Source organism: Phyllostomus hastatus, unplaced genomic scaffold (genome assembly GCF_019186645.2).
Source record: "Phyllostomus hastatus isolate PE091 unplaced genomic scaffold, TTU_PhHast_1.1 phas_contig_86, whole genome shotgun sequence".
Classification (NCBI taxonomy): Eukaryota; Metazoa; Chordata; class Mammalia; order Chiroptera; family Phyllostomidae; genus Phyllostomus; species Phyllostomus hastatus.
In genome coordinates, this window is record NW_025333977.1 from 33,779,969 (window position 1) to 33,798,330 (window position 18,362).

The 18,362-nt window shown below is 39.8% G+C and overlaps 1 protein-coding gene across 1 annotated transcript in view; it reads right to left on the bottom strand.

Moving 5' to 3' along the window:
- The window catches only part of LIPH (lipase H), a 47,301-nt gene extending 41,300 nt beyond the window's left edge, over positions 1–6,001 (bottom strand). Inside the window, exon 1 of the mRNA XM_045852087.1 lies at positions 5,842–6,001. Within this exon, the coding sequence (XP_045708043.1) occupies positions 5,842–5,890 (49 nt within the window). The 5' untranslated portion in view covers positions 5,891–6,001. The remainder of the gene's footprint in view (positions 1–5,841) is intronic.
- Between the last annotated feature and the right edge of the window lie 12,361 nt (positions 6,002–18,362).

Here is an 18,362-nt window from a genome sequence, read left to right on the forward strand (position 1 = left end):
AAATAGCCTGTTTGAGCCATCAGTTTTCACATATTAAAGCGAGAGGCTGGTTTCTCATTCCTTAGAGACTTAGTTAAGCTCAAGCATTCCTTTTGGACACAAAATTCTAAGATCTGCAAGCCACCTGATTGGAAAAGATAAGAGGCATCTATTCAGGTAAACAAATTTCCAATTTGGTTGTCTTATAAGAAAAGACATCCCAAATCTGAAAAAATAAATATAGGAAGAAATTAAAATTTTTTTCAATTTCAATTAAATGACCTGAAAAGAACCATTCTTTGTCTTCTAATCAGAATGTTGACCAGACAGGTGTTCCGTCACTGTTATTTCAAGAGGATTTTTTTGTTGTTGTTATTTAAAGACCCTATAGTTAACAAATATGGTTCCATATGCTACAAGAAGGATAAATCTTTTTTTTAAGATTTTATTTATTTATTTTTAGAGAGAGGCTAAGGGAGGGAGAAAGAGAGGGAGATATCATCAGTGTGTTGTTGCCTCTTGCATGCTCCCTACCAGGGACTTGGCCCGCAACCCAGGCATGTGCTCTGACCAGGAATCGAACTGGCGACCCTTTGGTTCACATTCTAGCACTCAATACACTGAGCCACACAAGCCAGGACCAAGTAGGATACATTTTGAAAACAATTTGATAAGTGAAAGCCAGTCTCATACACACACAAACACACAAAACACATATTATGTGACTCTATTCATATGACATGTTTAGAATAGTTAAGTCTATAGAGACAGGCAAACCAGTGGCTGCATAGGGCCAGGGTATGGGAAAAGACAGGAAGATTAGGGTGCAATAGTTAAAGGTACTGGGTTCCTTTTTGAAGTCATAAAATATTCTAAAATTGGTGATGTGAATATACAACAAAAACCCCATTGAATCGTACATTTTAAATGGGTGAATTGCAAGTTATGTGAATTATAGCTCAATAAAAACAAACAAAAAAGGTTCCTATAATTTTCATACTTTCATGGAAAAATCAGGGTGAAAAAATGAAAAGTCTTTTGAAAGTAACTGGGCAGAAATTTTACTTTTTCTGTCCAAATCAAAACAGGCTCCCAGTTTTCTAATTTGTTTTCTTTCCCCTTGGAGACTGAGGTTGATGGACTTCCATTTCTGTCCCTGGAAGGTTAAATAAAGCCCCACACCATGGTCACTCTGTTTGGGGGGCAGGTGAGGGTTTGTACCTATTCATGCAAAAATAAACTACTACTATTATTCTCAGGCTTAGGGACTAAATAAAATTGTTATTTTGTTCTCTCTTTGCCAGAGAAAATTGGGTTGGGTGGACAAAATGCTCTCTTGATTGGAAGGACATCTCCGCTTTTAACCGCCAGCTACATTTCTCTAGAAGACAGCCCAGAAAAGAGACCACTGTTTCCCGAGGCTGATTTATTTCATGAGTCTCAGTTGGACAGACAGTGCTTGAGATAAGACTAAGCACTGACAACTCTGGATGGAACTTCCAGAGGAGCCTTTGCTCTGTCTCCACGAGACACACTGCCTGCCCTGAAACTAAATAAAGCTACACGTGCTATCTTGGTATCACATTCGGTCCTGGCCTTTTAGTTTCTACCTGCGTTTGGAGGAACTGATAACATTCCCCACATTTCTGATTGGGGGGAAACTTCTACAGAAAGAGGAAACACCTCATTCACATCCAGGAAGGTGATGGAGTTGTGGACAGAAATAATCCACTGATGAAGCAAGTGTTGAGTATGTGCAAGAAGAGAGAAAGTTCTGACATTCTATCAGAGTCAATAAGCAAAGGTAGGTTCATTTTATACCACCCAAGTGGCTGAGTCCAGTTATTAAAACTGAAAATATCAGTTTCTCTCAGACCTCCAGCTGGTAACCTTTAGCCCACTAACTTTCAAACCCAAGTGACAGCTGTGAAATTGCACCTAATTTAACTTTGATACACAGTATCCAGACAGGAAGTAAAGCAAGCATGGCTCTGGCTCACACTATCTTAGTTCAAGTTTTGGGTTCCAAGGTGTGCTCAAGCTAGCTATCATTTCCCACCTCCCCCAAATATGATGCAGATGTGTGTTAATACCTTCTTTAGAACAGAAGTCCAAGGTCAGGTATACTAGCTCAATGCTGCCTGAAAATATTTACTGAGATTCAGACCAAGATTAAGAGATGCTTTGTCCTGTATTCTACATGCTGGGCAATGAATGCTAGTCAGTGTTTAGGACACAGCTCACCAATGTTAATTGATGGAGGCGAGATGTTTCCAGTAACCCACACTGAGCACACTCTTATGCTTGTCTGAAAACACTTTTCTGAAGGAATTTCTAAAAGTCTCAGAAATAAAAATCTCTTTAGGCCAGAAAGTTTGCCTTGGAGAAATTAGAAAGTAAGCTGGACTCCTTTTCTTAGGAGAAATTACAAGGGGGAGGTGACATGTCACTGCCATGAAATTCTACTTGAGTTTTTAAATATGAAAAGAAGCCCTGGCTAGTGTGGCTCAGTAGATTGAGTGTGAGCCTGCAAACCTACGGGTTGCTCGTTTGATTCCCAGTCAGGGCACATGCCTGGGTTGTGGGCTGGGTCTCCAGTTGGGGGCATGAGAAAGGGAACTGATCCATGCGTCTCTCACACATCAATATTTCTCTCTCTCTTTCTCCCTCCCTTTCCCTCTCTCTAAAAATAAAGTTAAAAAAAAAGTAACTATATTTTTGTGCAGAGGACCACCTGAATCTGATGTTAAAAACCTGTCCTGAGGTAGAATGTGAAGCATTCGCTGCTGGCCAGGAAATATCAGTTGTTTCTCTTCCTCCCCTGCACCCCAGCCCCCATCCCGACAGGGCAAAGCAAGCCCCGACAGGCAGGAAAGACTCTTATGGGCAAAATGCCCTCTTGCCTGGAATGATACCTCTACTTTTAACCCCTGGCTTATCTTTCTTTAGGATACAATTTAGAAAACAAATCAGATGCCAGGTTTCTTCACTCTCATTTCTTAATCATATGCAAACTATGCGCATTCACACCCCACCCCCTCACTCACCTATGCTTTTGTGTTTGAGAAGGATGAATCACACACGGAATTATAAACCACTTGGAAAGGATTTCCAGTATCCTAGGAAATATTCTTCATGTTTAGCACTAATCTGTTTTCTCTAGGAAAATATCTACTTAGTTTTACACAAGTTACCATAGGCCAAAGATTGATAACATAGTAACTTTAAAAAAATATTTAGGACAATAGCCTTAATTTAAAACAGTGTTTATCAGCTGTGTTCTTTGGACCACCTGTAGCTGAAAAACCATGAGGGTTTATTAAAGATGCATATTTTAGGATCTCACACCAGACCCCCTGAGCCTGGATGTCTAGAGGGAGAGTCTCTGCTTTTCTAACAAATTTCCCAGAAATTTCTGGTGCGCTCTAGAGTTTGCTGTGTACACTGGTGAGATTATGGCCACCATTCCCATGACGGTTTTATAGAGGCTAGAACAACAAAGCACAAACCTCCCAAAGTGAAGACTTGTGTCCTTGGGACTTCTGAATCACAATCTAACACCTGCTAATTTTTGGTCTACAAGGCAAACAGGGCAAAAGCAAAACGTGATTAATAATTTCTGCTATCGGATACATATTATTCAGTTCCCTCCCACATGGAATTTCCAAGTTCACTGTTTTGCAGATACTGAGAAGTCCAGATTTAGCTTACAGCTATAACTATACCTTTTCCTTCTAGCCACAGAAGTGTATTGTGTATCACTGTCGGTGTAGATTCTATCATGCAGCGGTGAGTCTTTTAGGATCTATTTAAAACAAGACTTTACTAATGAGGTAATTAAGTAAAAAGGCAGGTCACAAAAAACCAAATTCCTACTTTGTAAACAGAGATATATGATGGGAGACTGGAAGAAGTAACCACAAATCATCATCAGGTTTTTGTGTTATGGTTATTTCCTTCTCCCCTAAAGCTACCCTTACATTTATGTTCATTTTTAAAATAAAAAAATGATACACACATTTTAAAATGTTTATTTTCAGTTAAAAATATCATCACTAGTAAAATTTTAACTTACTGTTAAATCAACTTCAAAAGCACAAAGTAAGAAATATTTATTTCTTGACTCAGTGATTCCACAATATATCCAAAGAAACCTGAAATGCTATTTTGAAAGAATATGTGCACCCATGTGTTCTTTACAGCATTTTTTACAATAGCCAAGATTTGGCAGCAGCCCAAGTGCCCATCAATAGATGAGTGGATACAAAACCTGTGGTACATTTACACAGTGGAATACTACTCATCTGTAAAAAATAAGGAAATCTTACCGGGATTTGTGACAGGGAGCATTATGCTAAGTGAAATAGGCCAGTGAGAGAAAGACAAGTACCATATAATTTCACTCATATGTGAAATCTGATTAACAAAATGAACTAACAAGCAAAATAGAGAGAGACTTAGAGAGAGCAGGCTGACAGATGGGGGGGGTAGGTTGGGAGGCTGGGTTTGGAGGGGTGGAGGGATTGAGCAAAAAACACATTTATGTCTAAGCCTGAAATTCTTTTTTTTTTTAAAGATTTTATTTATTTATTTTTAGAGAGGGAAGGGAGGGAGATAGAGAAAGAAAGAAAGAAACATCAATGTGCAGTTGCTGAGGGTTATGGCCTGCAACCCAGGCATGTACCCTGGCTGGGAATCGAACCTGGGACACTTTGGTTCCCAGCCCGCGCTCAATCCACTGAGCTACGCCAGCCAGGGCTTGAAATTCTAATACAACTATTTTAACTTTTCCACTTCCCATCTAAACTTTATTTACAGGTATACTTACATGATTTTAACATTGTTAAAATTTTAGTTTTACTTAACCCATTCCTGTATGTAGGTATACTTCTGGTGTATGTAGTTTCAAGGTATTATAAATAACAGAATCATGTTTGTATGTAAGTTCTTTCTCTTTTAAAAGTTGTTTTACTACTTCAAAGGGCATGAACATTTTTATGGATCCTAATATATATTTTCCTTCAAAAAAATTGTACCACATTATCACAACCTATGTGAAAAAGAACTGGATTCCTAAAAATACTGAGAGATGTCGAGATTTTAAAAAAGCTTTTTGCTCTGACTGGCGTAGCTCAGTGGATTGAGCGCAGGCTAGGAACCAAAAGGTCACTAGTTTGATTCTCAATCAGGGCACATGCCTGGGTTGCAGGCCAGGTCCCTAGTGGGGCAACCATACATTGATATTTCTCTCCCTCTCTTTCTCCCTCCCTTTCCCTGTCTCTAAAAATAAATAAATAAAATCTTTAAAAAATCTTTTCACTTTATTTTTGTTATTGTTTTACTTTTTATTTCTTAATTATGATTAATACTTTTTAAACTATCTATATACCAAGCACCATTCTAAGGGGTTTACATATATAAAAATTATGTTTTTCTGTAAGAACAATTTAAATAAACCCTCAATGCACAAATGCTATAAAAACCTGCCCTCTATATATTAATTAGATCTTCTAATAAAATAAAATTTTAAATTTCCAAAAAATAAATAATCTTATTTCATAGAAGTGGAAAGGCAAAGAAATGTTAACTATGAAGAACATTATTCTAGATTTTTCAACATATTTAATTTTTGCACCTCAGAAGAACAAATTAATTCAAAGGAATAAGACTTTCTTTTATTACTGAGAAAAAATATTTTTTTTTCAGAATTAGAAAATTTATTTAATCCCTATTTTCTTTCTTAAAAATGACTGGATGAAAATTAAAACTACATTAAGAAACTGGGATGATAACATGCAAAATGACATTAATACTAGTAATGTTTTTTGAAAAATTAAGGAAACTGATCAATAAATGACTTACCTGATCTGGCCAGGCACAACAAACTGATGAAGAAGTACAATCCCAGCATGTGGAAACTGGAGAGAGTGTGTGTCACACTCACAAGAGTGATTTCTTTCACAGAGCCTTCGAGTTTCAACTGAGAGCTTTGCTCTGAGACAGATCAGGTAACTAGTGCAGAGGTGTGGTGACAACAGGAAGTTCCGGAGGGACTGGAGGCAGGTCCCAGCCCTTTCAGGATACTTGACTCCTCCTCTCTTCAATAAAAGGTCAGATATGTCTCTACCTTGCGCAATTTTAAGCATGTCTTAATATACTAGTACATATTTGCAGAATGACGAGTTCAAAATAGGTTCATTCTTTGTGGGCGGTTTATTATATTAGTCCTTTGGCTTGTGTGTTGAAATCAAGTATGATTTGAGATACTTTCCTCAAATGTTCTTGTGAATGAAACAAATTCAGTTTGTGTTCTGTTGACCTGTGTATACAAAGCTACTTTTTATGTTAATTCACACTCTTATTCCTCATAGAGCAATCTTTAGATTTTATTAAGAACATTTCATTATGTCTAATAATTTGCCAAAATATGCTTCAGATGAAAGGAAACCTTTTTGTGGCATTATATATCTTTATTTTTATTTCTTCTTATCCAGAGTTACCATCTGGCTACTTGTTCTCCTCCTCCTCCTCTTTCTTCTTTTATAGGAAAAGTGAATGCAAAGACTTCCAAGAACTATGTCAGAATCCACTCACCTCACTGCAGGAAGTACTAAACATGTGCTCCATAGCTACAAGGTAATGAATGTACCAGTAATTCCCTTTCTGGTAGAGTGCTTGCAACACTTAGACTTGATGAGCTTGAAAATAATAAGACACAAACAATTTAAAAATAGATTTTCATCCAAAGCAGCAGGCAAAAGCCACTAGTCACTTAGCATCATCTATCTGAATGAAGCACACGTTTATGAAGTAAAAGCATCTCTGGTCTAAGTTTCTAAGTTTTCAGCACCCCAATTTGCAGGGAATTCTTTATAGGATATAGATTCTAGCAATGCATCCCATGAAATCAGTGTATTGGAATTACTGGGGCGGGGGTGCAGGAAGAGGGGGTGGCTGTGAACAGCATTCTGTGTATATTTCTGTGTCACACCTCAGACCTAATGAATGCCAAGACTTTCTAGCACTGGTCAACTGACCTGGTTTCCAATTCCGCCACTTCCAGTCATTAGTTGTGCAGCTCTAAGGAAAATATTTAAGTTCTCTAAGTCTTAGTGTTCTCAACTGTAAAATGGAGATAATAGGGCATCTCACAGGGTTATTTTGTGGATTAAATGGAAGTTTTCAGCATTGTGCTGGCTACCAAAGTAAGTGCACCCACCTTGGTAACTTGTTATCACCCAGCTGGTCTGCACCTTTCCTGTCCCTTAAAAGGTGGGCTACACAATACTGAGCAGAGGGATCTGGTGGAGAATCTCTGAAATTTTAGGAATGGAAAGCGGCTTATGGAGTGCTGTTTCAGGTTAATGGCTTTAGTCTGCATTTGAGGTCTATTTTTGTGTTTTATCTGCAGCTTGGAGAAGTAATTAGGGATATGTAAATAGGAAAAGCAAATAGGTGATCTGCTAGCTTTTTTACTGTTCCAGATGCAAAAAAAGCTCTACTAATTTGAAAACAACTGCCCTCTGGAACAAATGGAGAGTTGCCTCGAATTCTCTTAGGAACTGGCTGTGGAATGCATTGCTCCCTGTTGGACCAGTGTACTTGCCTGATAAATATTTGCTGAACACTTATCAGTTTTAGTACCATGCCATGTGTTTTATCTACACAGAGCCAATGTACATTTTCCTGGAAATTAACCAATTACAGGAATAAAAATCATTTCCGTGAGTAGGCTTTGTGTCGCTTTTAACATCTTTGGGTTACTATTAATGATTTTCCCACTGGTGGGCACAGAAGTTTCCCTTAACTTCCTAGACCCATGCTCCTTTCTATCCCCAGCATTTAAAACAGCACAAGAATCAATAGGAAAGCCCATCTCCTTTTCGGGGGGTTAGTGAGCAATATCAAATATTAAAAAATAAATAAATAAAACATTTAAAAGGATGCAAGAGGAAGGGAAGACCTGAAAATGGGTGTGATTACGAAGAGGTAGTGCAAGGAATCTTTGAAGTGGAGTAATTCCATCTCTTAATTGTGGTGGTGGTTACGAGAACCTACACCTCTGATTAAGATCACATAGACACACACACACAAATGAGTGCATGTAAAACTGGTAAAATCTAAATAAGGTATGTGGCTTGTACCAAAGTCAATTTTCTGGTTTTGATAGTGTATCCTAGATACATGTTGAAATTGGGGGAAACTTGGTAAGGCTACATGGGAAATCCCTGTACAATTTTTGCAGCTTCCTGTGAATCGATATTTATTTCCAAATAAAAGTTTTCCCCCCTGGCTGGTGTGATTCAGTGGATTCAGCTCTGGCCTGCAAACCAAGGAGTCACCAGTTTCATTCCCAGTCAGGGCACATGCCTGGGTTGCAGGCCGGGTCCCCAGTGAGGATTGTGTGAGAAGCAACCGCACATTGCTGTTTCTCTCCCTCTCTTTCTCCCTCCCTTCCCTTCTCTCTAAAGACAAATAAATAAAATCTTTAAAAAGAAAAGTTTTCCGGATGATGGCCAACTCATAATCATTTGAATGTTAACATTTTGTCAAAGGTATCCTGAGGAAAACAGTTTCCTCATTTTTCATCAGAGAGTCAGGAGTGAATAATGGTCAATTTTCTCAATATTCTGACCCTGATAAATGACCACAATTTTCCTCATTTCCAATCTAGTGTTATGTACTAGATGTCTTTTTTAAAAAAAGATTTTTATTTATTTATTCTTAGAGAGACAGGAAAGGAGGGAGAAGGAGAGAGAGAAACATCAATGTGTGGTTGCCTCTAGCACACCCTACTGGGAACCTAGCCTGCAACCCAGGCATGTGCCCTGACTGGGAACCAAACTAGTGACACTTTGGTTAGCAGGCCAGCACTCAATCCACTGAGCAACACCAGCTAGCACTAGATTTCTTTAAAAACCTAAAAATCTCTTGCTACAGAGAGGAGAGTAGAGGAAGTAGGCCAGTTTCCGAGAGCAGGAAAAACAGGTATGGAACTGAAGGGAGATGGTTTTATAATTCTTATTGGCTTCAACAGTCAAGAAAGGTGACCTATGTCCCCTCCTGCCCTGGCCTAGGGTTCCAAGATGGTATATGATTCACTATAACATCCTTTCAATTTCCCATTTGCCTGAGTGAGCCTGCCACCTCTTACTTGTGATCCAAGTTTAGAAAGATAAGCCTGTTTCCCTGATTAATATTCTACAAGGACATCAGGGTAACTTTCCCCAAATTCACATATTTATTTTATTTTTCATTCTATCATTTATTGAACAATTTTTGTGTTTCCATTTTAAAAAATAATAAGGGAGCCCTGGCTGGCATATGAGAGGCAACCACACATCAATGTTTCTCTCCCTTTCTTTCTCCCTCCCTTCCCCTCTTTCTAAAAATAAATAAATAAAATCTAAATAATAATAATAATGGGAAAATAGGAGATGGCTCCTCCCCTCAAGGACACAGACACGTTAATGAAGAGAGATGCCATTGAAAAAGCTCCATATAGGAGGTGCCTTTTGATCTGGGGTCCAAAGAGTAGGTAGGAGCTTGTGCAGTGAAGAAGGTAGAGGAAAAGCATTCCAGGCAGAAGGAACAGACCTGGAAGAATAAAAGAAGTTTGGACTGAGAGTTTGGCATGTAGGAATAGGGAAATGATAAAGTAATTTGAAGACAGGCTGTAAAGGACTTGGTATGTTCCTCTTAGGATATTGGATTTTACCTTCAAGGGAGTGGGAACCTAACTTTTTTCTTATTTACTTAGTTATATGTTATTATATTACTATTATGTAACAATAAAAATGAATATAATAAATAACACAAATATATAAGATAATATACTTATGTTAACATTACTATGTGAATAACTTATGAGGGTAGTTTATTATAAAACAAGATGGAAAATGTCTACATACTACTTTTTGGGCCTAAGAAGTATTTTTTTAATGTTTAGTATGTTTTTAAAAAGGGTTTTTTTTTAAGATTTTATTTATTTATTTTTAGTGAGGGAAGGGAGGGAGAGAGAGAGAGAGAGAGAGAAACATCAATGTGCGGTTGCTGGGGGCCGTGGCCTGCAACCCAGGCATGTGCCCTGACTGGGAATTGAACCTGTGACACTTTGGTTCACAGTCCGCGCTCAATCCACTGAGCTACGCCAGCCAGGGCCTCAAAAAAAGGGTTTTATGTATCGATTTTTAGAGAGAGAGGAAGAGAGAAAAAATCAATTATTTTTCCACTAATTTATGCATCCATTAGTTGATTTTTCTATGTGCTCTGACTGGGGATAGAATGGCAACCTTGGCGTATCAGGATGATGCTCTAACCAACTGAGCTACCCAGCCAGAGCAAGAAATATTTTTCAAGAAATAGAACTACCTTGTTCTCGAAACCATGGCTTCCTTATAAGCACTGTATTACACAAAATCAGTGTAGGTCTAGTGCTTTCAGTAACTGTTTATATTCAGAGTGCTGCACAGAACATTTCAAAGAGAGACTGTCTTCTCAAGGCCAGTATGCACACTGGCAAAACAAAAGCAAAATTCTTTTACTTACTACAAGTTCTAAAAAAAAATTGTTGAGAGCAAGAGAGCATCCCTGAAAGGAGTCACTCACACACATTGTATCTTTCCACAATGCTGGGTTTATCAGGGGAGACTCCTCCTTAATAAGCCCATGGAGTCACAGGCAGGTTACACGTAGAGAGGGGGAGCTCACATGATAGAAGGGAGCAGACAGAGCCTCTGGGGAGAAGTCCTGGGCACTGGCAGTGTCCACAAGTGGCAAGGTGGGCCTGGGTCCCAAGCCAGGTTATAGTGGTAGCACATGTCTGGTGGAGTAGAAGTCCAGCAGGGCTCTGAGTGTGACCCGTGGTAGAGCCAAGCTTGCACAATGGGTGGTGGGAGCTGTGAGTTTTTACAGTCCACAAGAGGTAAAGGTCTCACTCATATTGGTGTCCAGATGGAGTCTTTTTTTTTTTAAGATTTTATTTATTTGCCCTGGATAGTGTGGCTCAGTGGATTGAGTGCCAGCCTGTGAATCAAAGGGTCACCAGTCCGATTCCCAGCCAGGGCACATGCCTGAGTTGCCAGCCAGGTCCCTAGTAGAGGGCACACGAGAGGCAACCACACACTGATGCTTCTCTCTCTTTCTCCTTCCCTTCCCCTCTCTCTAAAAAATAAACAAATAAAATCTTTATTTATTTAGTTTTATTTATTTAATAAATAAATCTTATTTATTTTTAGAGAGGGCAAGAGAGGGAGAAAAGGAGAGAGAATCAATGTGTGGTTGCCTCTCACATAGCCCCCACTGGGGACCTGGCCTGCAACCCAGGCATGTGTCCTGACTGGGAATCGAAACTGCGATGCTTTGGTTTGCAGCCCGCGCTCAATCCACTGAGCTACGCCAGCCAGAGCCAGATGGAGTATTTAACCAAATGTCTAGACTTGTGGTTTTGGGTGTTTTGACCTCCCACAAGTACTTTCCAGCTACACCCGATTACCCAATTACCTCAGTCTTGACATAGCACTTGACATAACTGTCATGGCTGGCAGTGACTCCATATTCAATTATCAAAGGTGTCCAGAAAGTTTGCTCTGCTCTTGAGCTTTAAAAAAATCAACAAAAATTTGGGGGCAATCAGCAATATTTAATGTCAATCACTACAGTGTATTTTAGATTTATTTGGGTCTTAAGCTCTTATTTTAAAACAGTTATTAGAACAAGACTTCTGCTTTTACTTTAACTTAGCTGGTTTCTCAAGGCTTTTCATGAGAATTCTGTACCTGCACTAGACAGTGTTTCCCTGGAGCACACACAGAGCTATCTGTGAGAAGCAACAATGTGGAAAAATTTACCCCTGTAATTTGGAAGGTCTATCCTTATGACTTCTGCCTTAGACCCCCATTTGGAGCCAATCATCATGAAAGTTTTGCCTTTTGGAATATTCATTTTTTTATTTCAATATTTTATTGATTATGCTATTACAGTTGTCCCATTTCCCTCCCTTTTATTCGCCTCTGCACTGAACTGCCCCTCCCACCAGCATTCCCTCCTTTTAGTTCATGTCCATGGGTCATACATATAAGTTCTTTGGCTTCTCCATTTCCTATACTATTCTTAACATTATCCCCTCTATTTTGTACCTACCATTTATGCTTCTTATTCCCTGTACCTTTTCCCCATTCTCCCCTCTGCCTCTCCCCACTGATAACCCTCCACACGATCTCCATTTCTGTGATTCCGTTCATGTTCTAGTTGTTTGCTTAGTTTTTGTTGTTTTAGGTTTGAGTGTTCATAGTTGTAAATTTGTTGTCATTTTACTGTTCATATTTTTTATCTTCTTTTTCTTAGATAAGTCCCTTTAACATTCCATATAAGGGTTTGGTGATGATGAACTCCTTTAACTTGACCTTATCTGGGAAGCACTTTATCTAGCCTTCCATTCTATAAGATAGCTTTGTTGGATAGAGTAATCTTGGATATAGGCCTTTCATGATTTTGAATACTTCTTGCCAGCCGCTTCTTGCCTGTAAGGTCTCTTTTGAGAAATCAGCTGACAGTCTGATGGGAGCTCCTCTGTAGGTAACTGTCTCCTTCTCTTTTGCTGCTTTTAAGATTCTTTCCTTATCTTTAATCTTGGGTAATGTAATTATGTTGGGCTTTGGTGTGTGCTTCCTTGGGTCCAACTTCTTTGGGACTCTCTGAGCTTCCTGGACTTCCTGAAAGTCTATTTCCTTTGTTACATTGGGGAAGTTCTTCTTCATTATGCTTTCAAATAAGTTTTCAGTTTCTTGCTCTTCCTCTTCTTCTGGCACCCCTATGATTCGGATGTTGGAATGTTCAAAGTTGTCCCAGAGGTTCCTAAGCCTCTCCTCATTTGTCTGAATTCTTGTTTCTTCATTCTGTTCTGATTGAATGTTTATTTCTTCCTTCTGCTCCAAACTGTTGATTTGAGTCCTGGTTTCCTTCCCATCACTGTTGGTTCCCTGTGCATTTTCTTTTATTTCACTTTTCATAGCCTTCACTTTTTCTTCTATTTTGCAATCATACTCAACTATTATGTTGTGACTGTGTTGCTATGTGTGTGGGAGGGGTCAGAAAGGGAACAATGCCACTTGCTTGGCTCTTTGTTGGTTTTCAGTCACTTCCTCCACTACCCACTAGCTCCCTGGAACCTTCTGGTGCTGATTCCAGGGTGGGTGGGTTTGTGTACTTTCTAAGACCCTGCAGGTCTAACAAACTCTCCTATGAGGCTGAGAGTTTCTCCTGCTGCTGCAACACCCACAGGTTTTTTCAGTCAGAACTTTTAAGGCTTTATTTCCCCAGCCTGCAACCCTGGGCTGTGTGGTCTGTTTCGCTCCCCAGTTGTTCCCCGCAGTTTATCCACACGCAAATATGGGACCACCCGCTCCAGCAGCTGCCACCTTGCCAGGTCCACAAGGCGCCTGCCACCACCTTGCCATGAGTCCTCTCCACCTGTCTGCCCATCTCCACCCCTCTTACTGGTCTGGATGAATGTTTCTTCTTTAACTCCTTGGTTTTTGGACTTCCATACAGTTCAATTTTCTGGCAGTTCTGGTTATTTTTTGTTTTTATATTTGTTGTTGCCCTTCCTTTGGTTGTGGGAGGTGACAGAGTGTATCTACTTACACTGTGCTGGAAGTGAGGATATTGATTTTTAAGGTGGTTATTAAGAAAAGATTCAGAGCAGCCCTGGCCAGTTAGCTCAGTTGGTTAGAGCATCATCCCAAAAGCCAAGGTTATGGATTAGATCCCCAATCAGGGCACATAAAAATAGCCACCAAGGAATATGTAAATAAGGGGAACAACACAAATCAGTATTTCTCTCCTCCCTCTCTCTCTCTCTCCATATATATATATATATATATATATATATATATATATATATATATATATATATATATATATATATATATCCCTTCTCTATCTCTAAAGTCAATCAATTAAAAAAATTAAAAACAAGTGTCGCAGGTTTGATTCCCAGCCAGGGTACATGCCTGGGTTGCAGGCTATAACCCCCAGCAACCGCACATTAATGTTTCTCCTTCTCTATCTCCCTCTCTTCCTACTCTGAAAATAAATAAATAAAATCTTAAAAAAAAAAGAACTTCATATTAAAAAAAATTAAAAACATTGCTGCAGTTATTATTATTATTATTTTATCTTTTGTAATTCTGGGATTATCAAACAGGAAGTTCAGTTTACCCACAGGTCTTTTTTTTTTAAAGATTTTATTTATTTATTTTTAGATAAAGGGGAAGGGAGGGAGAAAGAGAGGGAGAGAAACATCATCATGTGGTTGCCTCTTGCATGCACCCTACTGGGGACCTGGCCTGCAACCCAGGCATGTGCCCTGACTGGAAATCGAATCAGTGACCCTTTGGTTCACAGGCCCGTGCTCAATCCACTGAACCACATCAGCCAGGTTTGCTGCAATTATTTTTTTAAAAATAAAAAGATAAGACTCAGAAAGAATCTTTGACACTCCCCTCTTTCCTGCCTGAGAGACTCACCTACCTCAGGAAGAAAATCTTAAGGTGTTCATTTTAGCAGCCTAACTTGAATTAGTATGGTGGATGGGAGGGTGTCAAACAGGGGTCTGTTTACTAGATTACCCCATCTCATTGTTTCTCTGTTGCCTTGCAAAAATTTACCTGCCATGAACACATGTTCAGTTTTTCCTCAGCTACTTGTGAATCTCCCATTCCCACTTTTGAAATCTCAGACCCCTACCCCCCACTTTTATCCTTTGTCCAAAATTACATATACACAATTTTACCTGTCTTTCAAATGTTAATGCTTCTGTGAATTTCCCATGTGCATGTATTAAAAATTGGATTTTCCTGGCTGGTGTAGCTCAGCGGGCTGAGAAGCAAAGTGTTGCAGGTTTGATTCCCAGTCAGGGTACATGCCTGGGTTGCAGGCTATGACCCCCAGCAACCGCACATTGATGTTTCTCTTTCTCTTTCTCCCTCCCTTCCCTCTCTAAAAATAAATAAATTTTAAAAATCTTTACAAAAATGGATTTTGTCCCATTATCTGTCTCTGGTAATTTGATTATTAGCCTAGTCTGAAGAATTTAGAAGGGGAAAGGCATATATATATATCCAAAAGGGGTTCCTGCTAACTCACCAGAGTCTTTCCTCTTCTGGCTGCACATCAGTTTCAGCTGCTCCTGGAGCTACTTGTCTCTCTTTTTGAAGTTCTCACTAGAACTATCCAAGAAAAATTTAGGGTTGCCCATATTTAAGTCAAACCACTATTACCAGAAACCCAATGTTTTGCCTTGGGCCTGCCTGTCTGCACGCATTGGCCCAAAAGAATGCACAAAGAGTTTGCAATATAGAAAAAAATCATCTTATATTCAAATTGGCCAATTCGGAGATGAGAACCTAATGTGCTAAAGACCCAACTCCCCAGTAGTGTGTAGGTTACAGATTATACAAGGCAAAATTAGAAAATACTGTGGATTATTGGGGTTTGGGGTAGTGCTGGGAGCCGATTGGTCAGAGGTGAGATAAGGGTAATAAATCATTTCTTCAGGTCTTGAAGACAGCTCTGAGGTCTTTTCAGGCATCCTTTGGTCTGGTCTCATGAGAAAGTAGCCAGAGGGAACTGAAACAGTAGGTCAAGATGTTTTCTTTAGCCTCTCAGATGCCCAGACCTTATAACCAATAGTGAGATCTCAACCACTGTGTTCTGCTGCCTTGGGGGTTTCTGATTACCCAGGGGAAAGGCTAAGTCTTTGAAGGGTATAGAGAGAGACAGCATATGATTTCTAGAGCTAAAATTTAAAGTTAAACTTAATTGAAGTTATAAGGACCCTAAGTTTCACCACTCCAGACAAATCTCTGGAATTTGGTGTAAATCAACCCAACCAACTTTAATTATTCAATAATAACAGAAATAATTTACTGTCCTTACTCAATAAGAACAACAGCAATATAAATTTACCTTCCTTAACAAAGGGCAACAAAACAGCAAAAAAAAAACAACAACAAACAAACAGAAAACAAAGAACAGTCACCTTGAAAATAGCATAGGAGAGGGAAGGGTAGAAAAGGAGGTGGCTACTGCAATGGTGTGAGAAATGATCAGGTCCTGAATGAATGCAGTTCTTTGGGTTTGGAGAGGGGGAAGGACTGGTCTTAGGAAAGTGTAGGATGCAGAATTGGCAAGTTAAATGATTTATTAGAAGGAAGGTGGGGTAAGAAAAACATTGAGCACTTAACTGTGCTGGGCCTTCACATATATAAATACATTTAATTAGCCCATAGATTTGAAAAGCAGGTTTAAATAAGCTTAGGTAGGGCCTGATGCTAGCTATTGTTTCTCCACACGAGGCAGGCCAAGTCAACGTGAGCAAATGTTATAATAAAATGTAGGACAAGAAAGAACTACACTTGCTTTTGGATAAGGCCAAGGTTATTATTGCGACAGATTGAATAAGATCAAAGTCATGTTATAAAGACATGTTTTTCTTGAGCGTCAGACAAGTTGGTTTCCAGAAGGAAATGAATCTTCAGGTTGGTGAACTATGTTAGATTTTAAGTACATTAGGATGAAACCAACATCTCATCTGTGGCCTCCTTCCCCCTTCCACCAATGGCCCACAACTCCATTCTGACAGGGGTCAGCAAAAACAAAGTTGAGAGGAAATCTTTTAACACTCTGAGAATGATGACAAAGGGAAAATTTGCAAGACTAAAAACTGGATTGGAGGGCTGGGTCTACATTGTTCTGCAGAGAGGTAGGGTTTGAGGAAGATGGGGGCTGGGGCTTGGAAAGGCTTGAAGGTGAGGATCTCGGCCAGAGCAAGACAAACATCTTTTTGGAAAACTGGGGTAACCTTTTCGGATACCCAACGGGAACTTAAGTAATGAGCTTATGCCCTTCTGGCAGTACAAGAGTGCAGATTATCCAAACCAAGGGCAGAAATCTCATTGTTCTTGTTATTTCCCATGGCGTTGGGATTCTTCTCTGGCCCCCAGCTAACGAGTTTCTGGGTCCAGGAATGGCGGTGGCAATGGTGGGGTTGGGGTTAAGAATAATCTTATTCTTTGACCAATGGATGGACAGTGGCTTATGTCCCTATTATGGACGACAGGACAGCAAAGGCATCAACTGGCAGAGAAGTCCCAGGCGGCAGCAATGGTAAGGCTGAGTCCCCTTCTTTCCTCTGTTTCTAAGGTCAACTAGAGATATTAAGAGGACACAGAGTGGGTATACATTTTCCGAGGTAGGGACTGACACACTTAGATACTATTTGCTGATTAGGCCCAGGGATTCAGACTGAGGTTTCCATCTTTCATAGTGGGTGACCCACATTTTAGTATTGGGTATGTGCAGGTGCTACTGATGAGGCAGAAAAAGAAGGAAAAAATGTGTTGTGTTGTACTAGAGTGCTGAGACTTGATACTCATATTTTTAAAATCTTGGTGGCCAGAACGTGGGAGAATCTGCTGTTCTAAAGCCGCTTGTAGTTTTGGGATTTACTTTTTGAATGAAAACTGCCCTTTTGTTTTGGGGAATCTCTTCCCAATACTTGAGTGGTGTTCTTAGTTTGGCAAAAGCAAAGACCAACTCTTAAAGTGGAATGGACATTTAGCACACAGCTAAACTAGCTAAACTGCTCTGCATAATACTACCAACGTTAGTCATAAGTTAACTGGTGGTCCTGCCTGAAATAAGTTGGGGTCGAGGTGGAGGGGAAATTCTTTTCTATTGGTGGTTTGTAAAAGATGCTGAGAAGAGTGGAGAGATGACTTTGGGAAGGAGAGTCCTCTTGGGAGCCAGTGGACTATAGACGCTGTACTTGTGATAGCCACTTGTAAATCTTCTAGGCTTTGTAATCCTCCTATTACAATATTCTCAAACTTTCAGTAACATCTTGGTGTTAGCTGTGTTTTGGAAAATTAAGGAGGGGGCCTATGTCCAACTTAGGATTTGCTTCCATACTGTAAGAACTGCCTCCTGCCCCCAAGCCAGAGTGGTAGTAGCCACAGGTGGGTAGCTAGTGGTTCTGGAACTCCAGGGGGTGGCTTGCAGCAGAATTCCAGAACACTGATTATTGAACAAAGGATGAGGCTATAATGGGGAGTGCCTGTGTTCAAGTTAAAGCAAGTCTGGAAGTCTGGCCTTAACTGAGTTACAGGTAAGGATCAAGTGCAGTCTGGGAGGAACTTGGGTATGAAAACCTGTGAAGATTCCCAGCACTGGGGGTGGGGATTGGATTTTTTAAAATCGCTGAGTAGGGTGGTACTTTTACTGTTGTTGATAATTAACCAGAAATGTGACTTCTAGATACCAGAGAGTAACTAACAGCACACCCTGCCCGCCCAGGGGAGGGGACTAGTAGCTACTAGTAG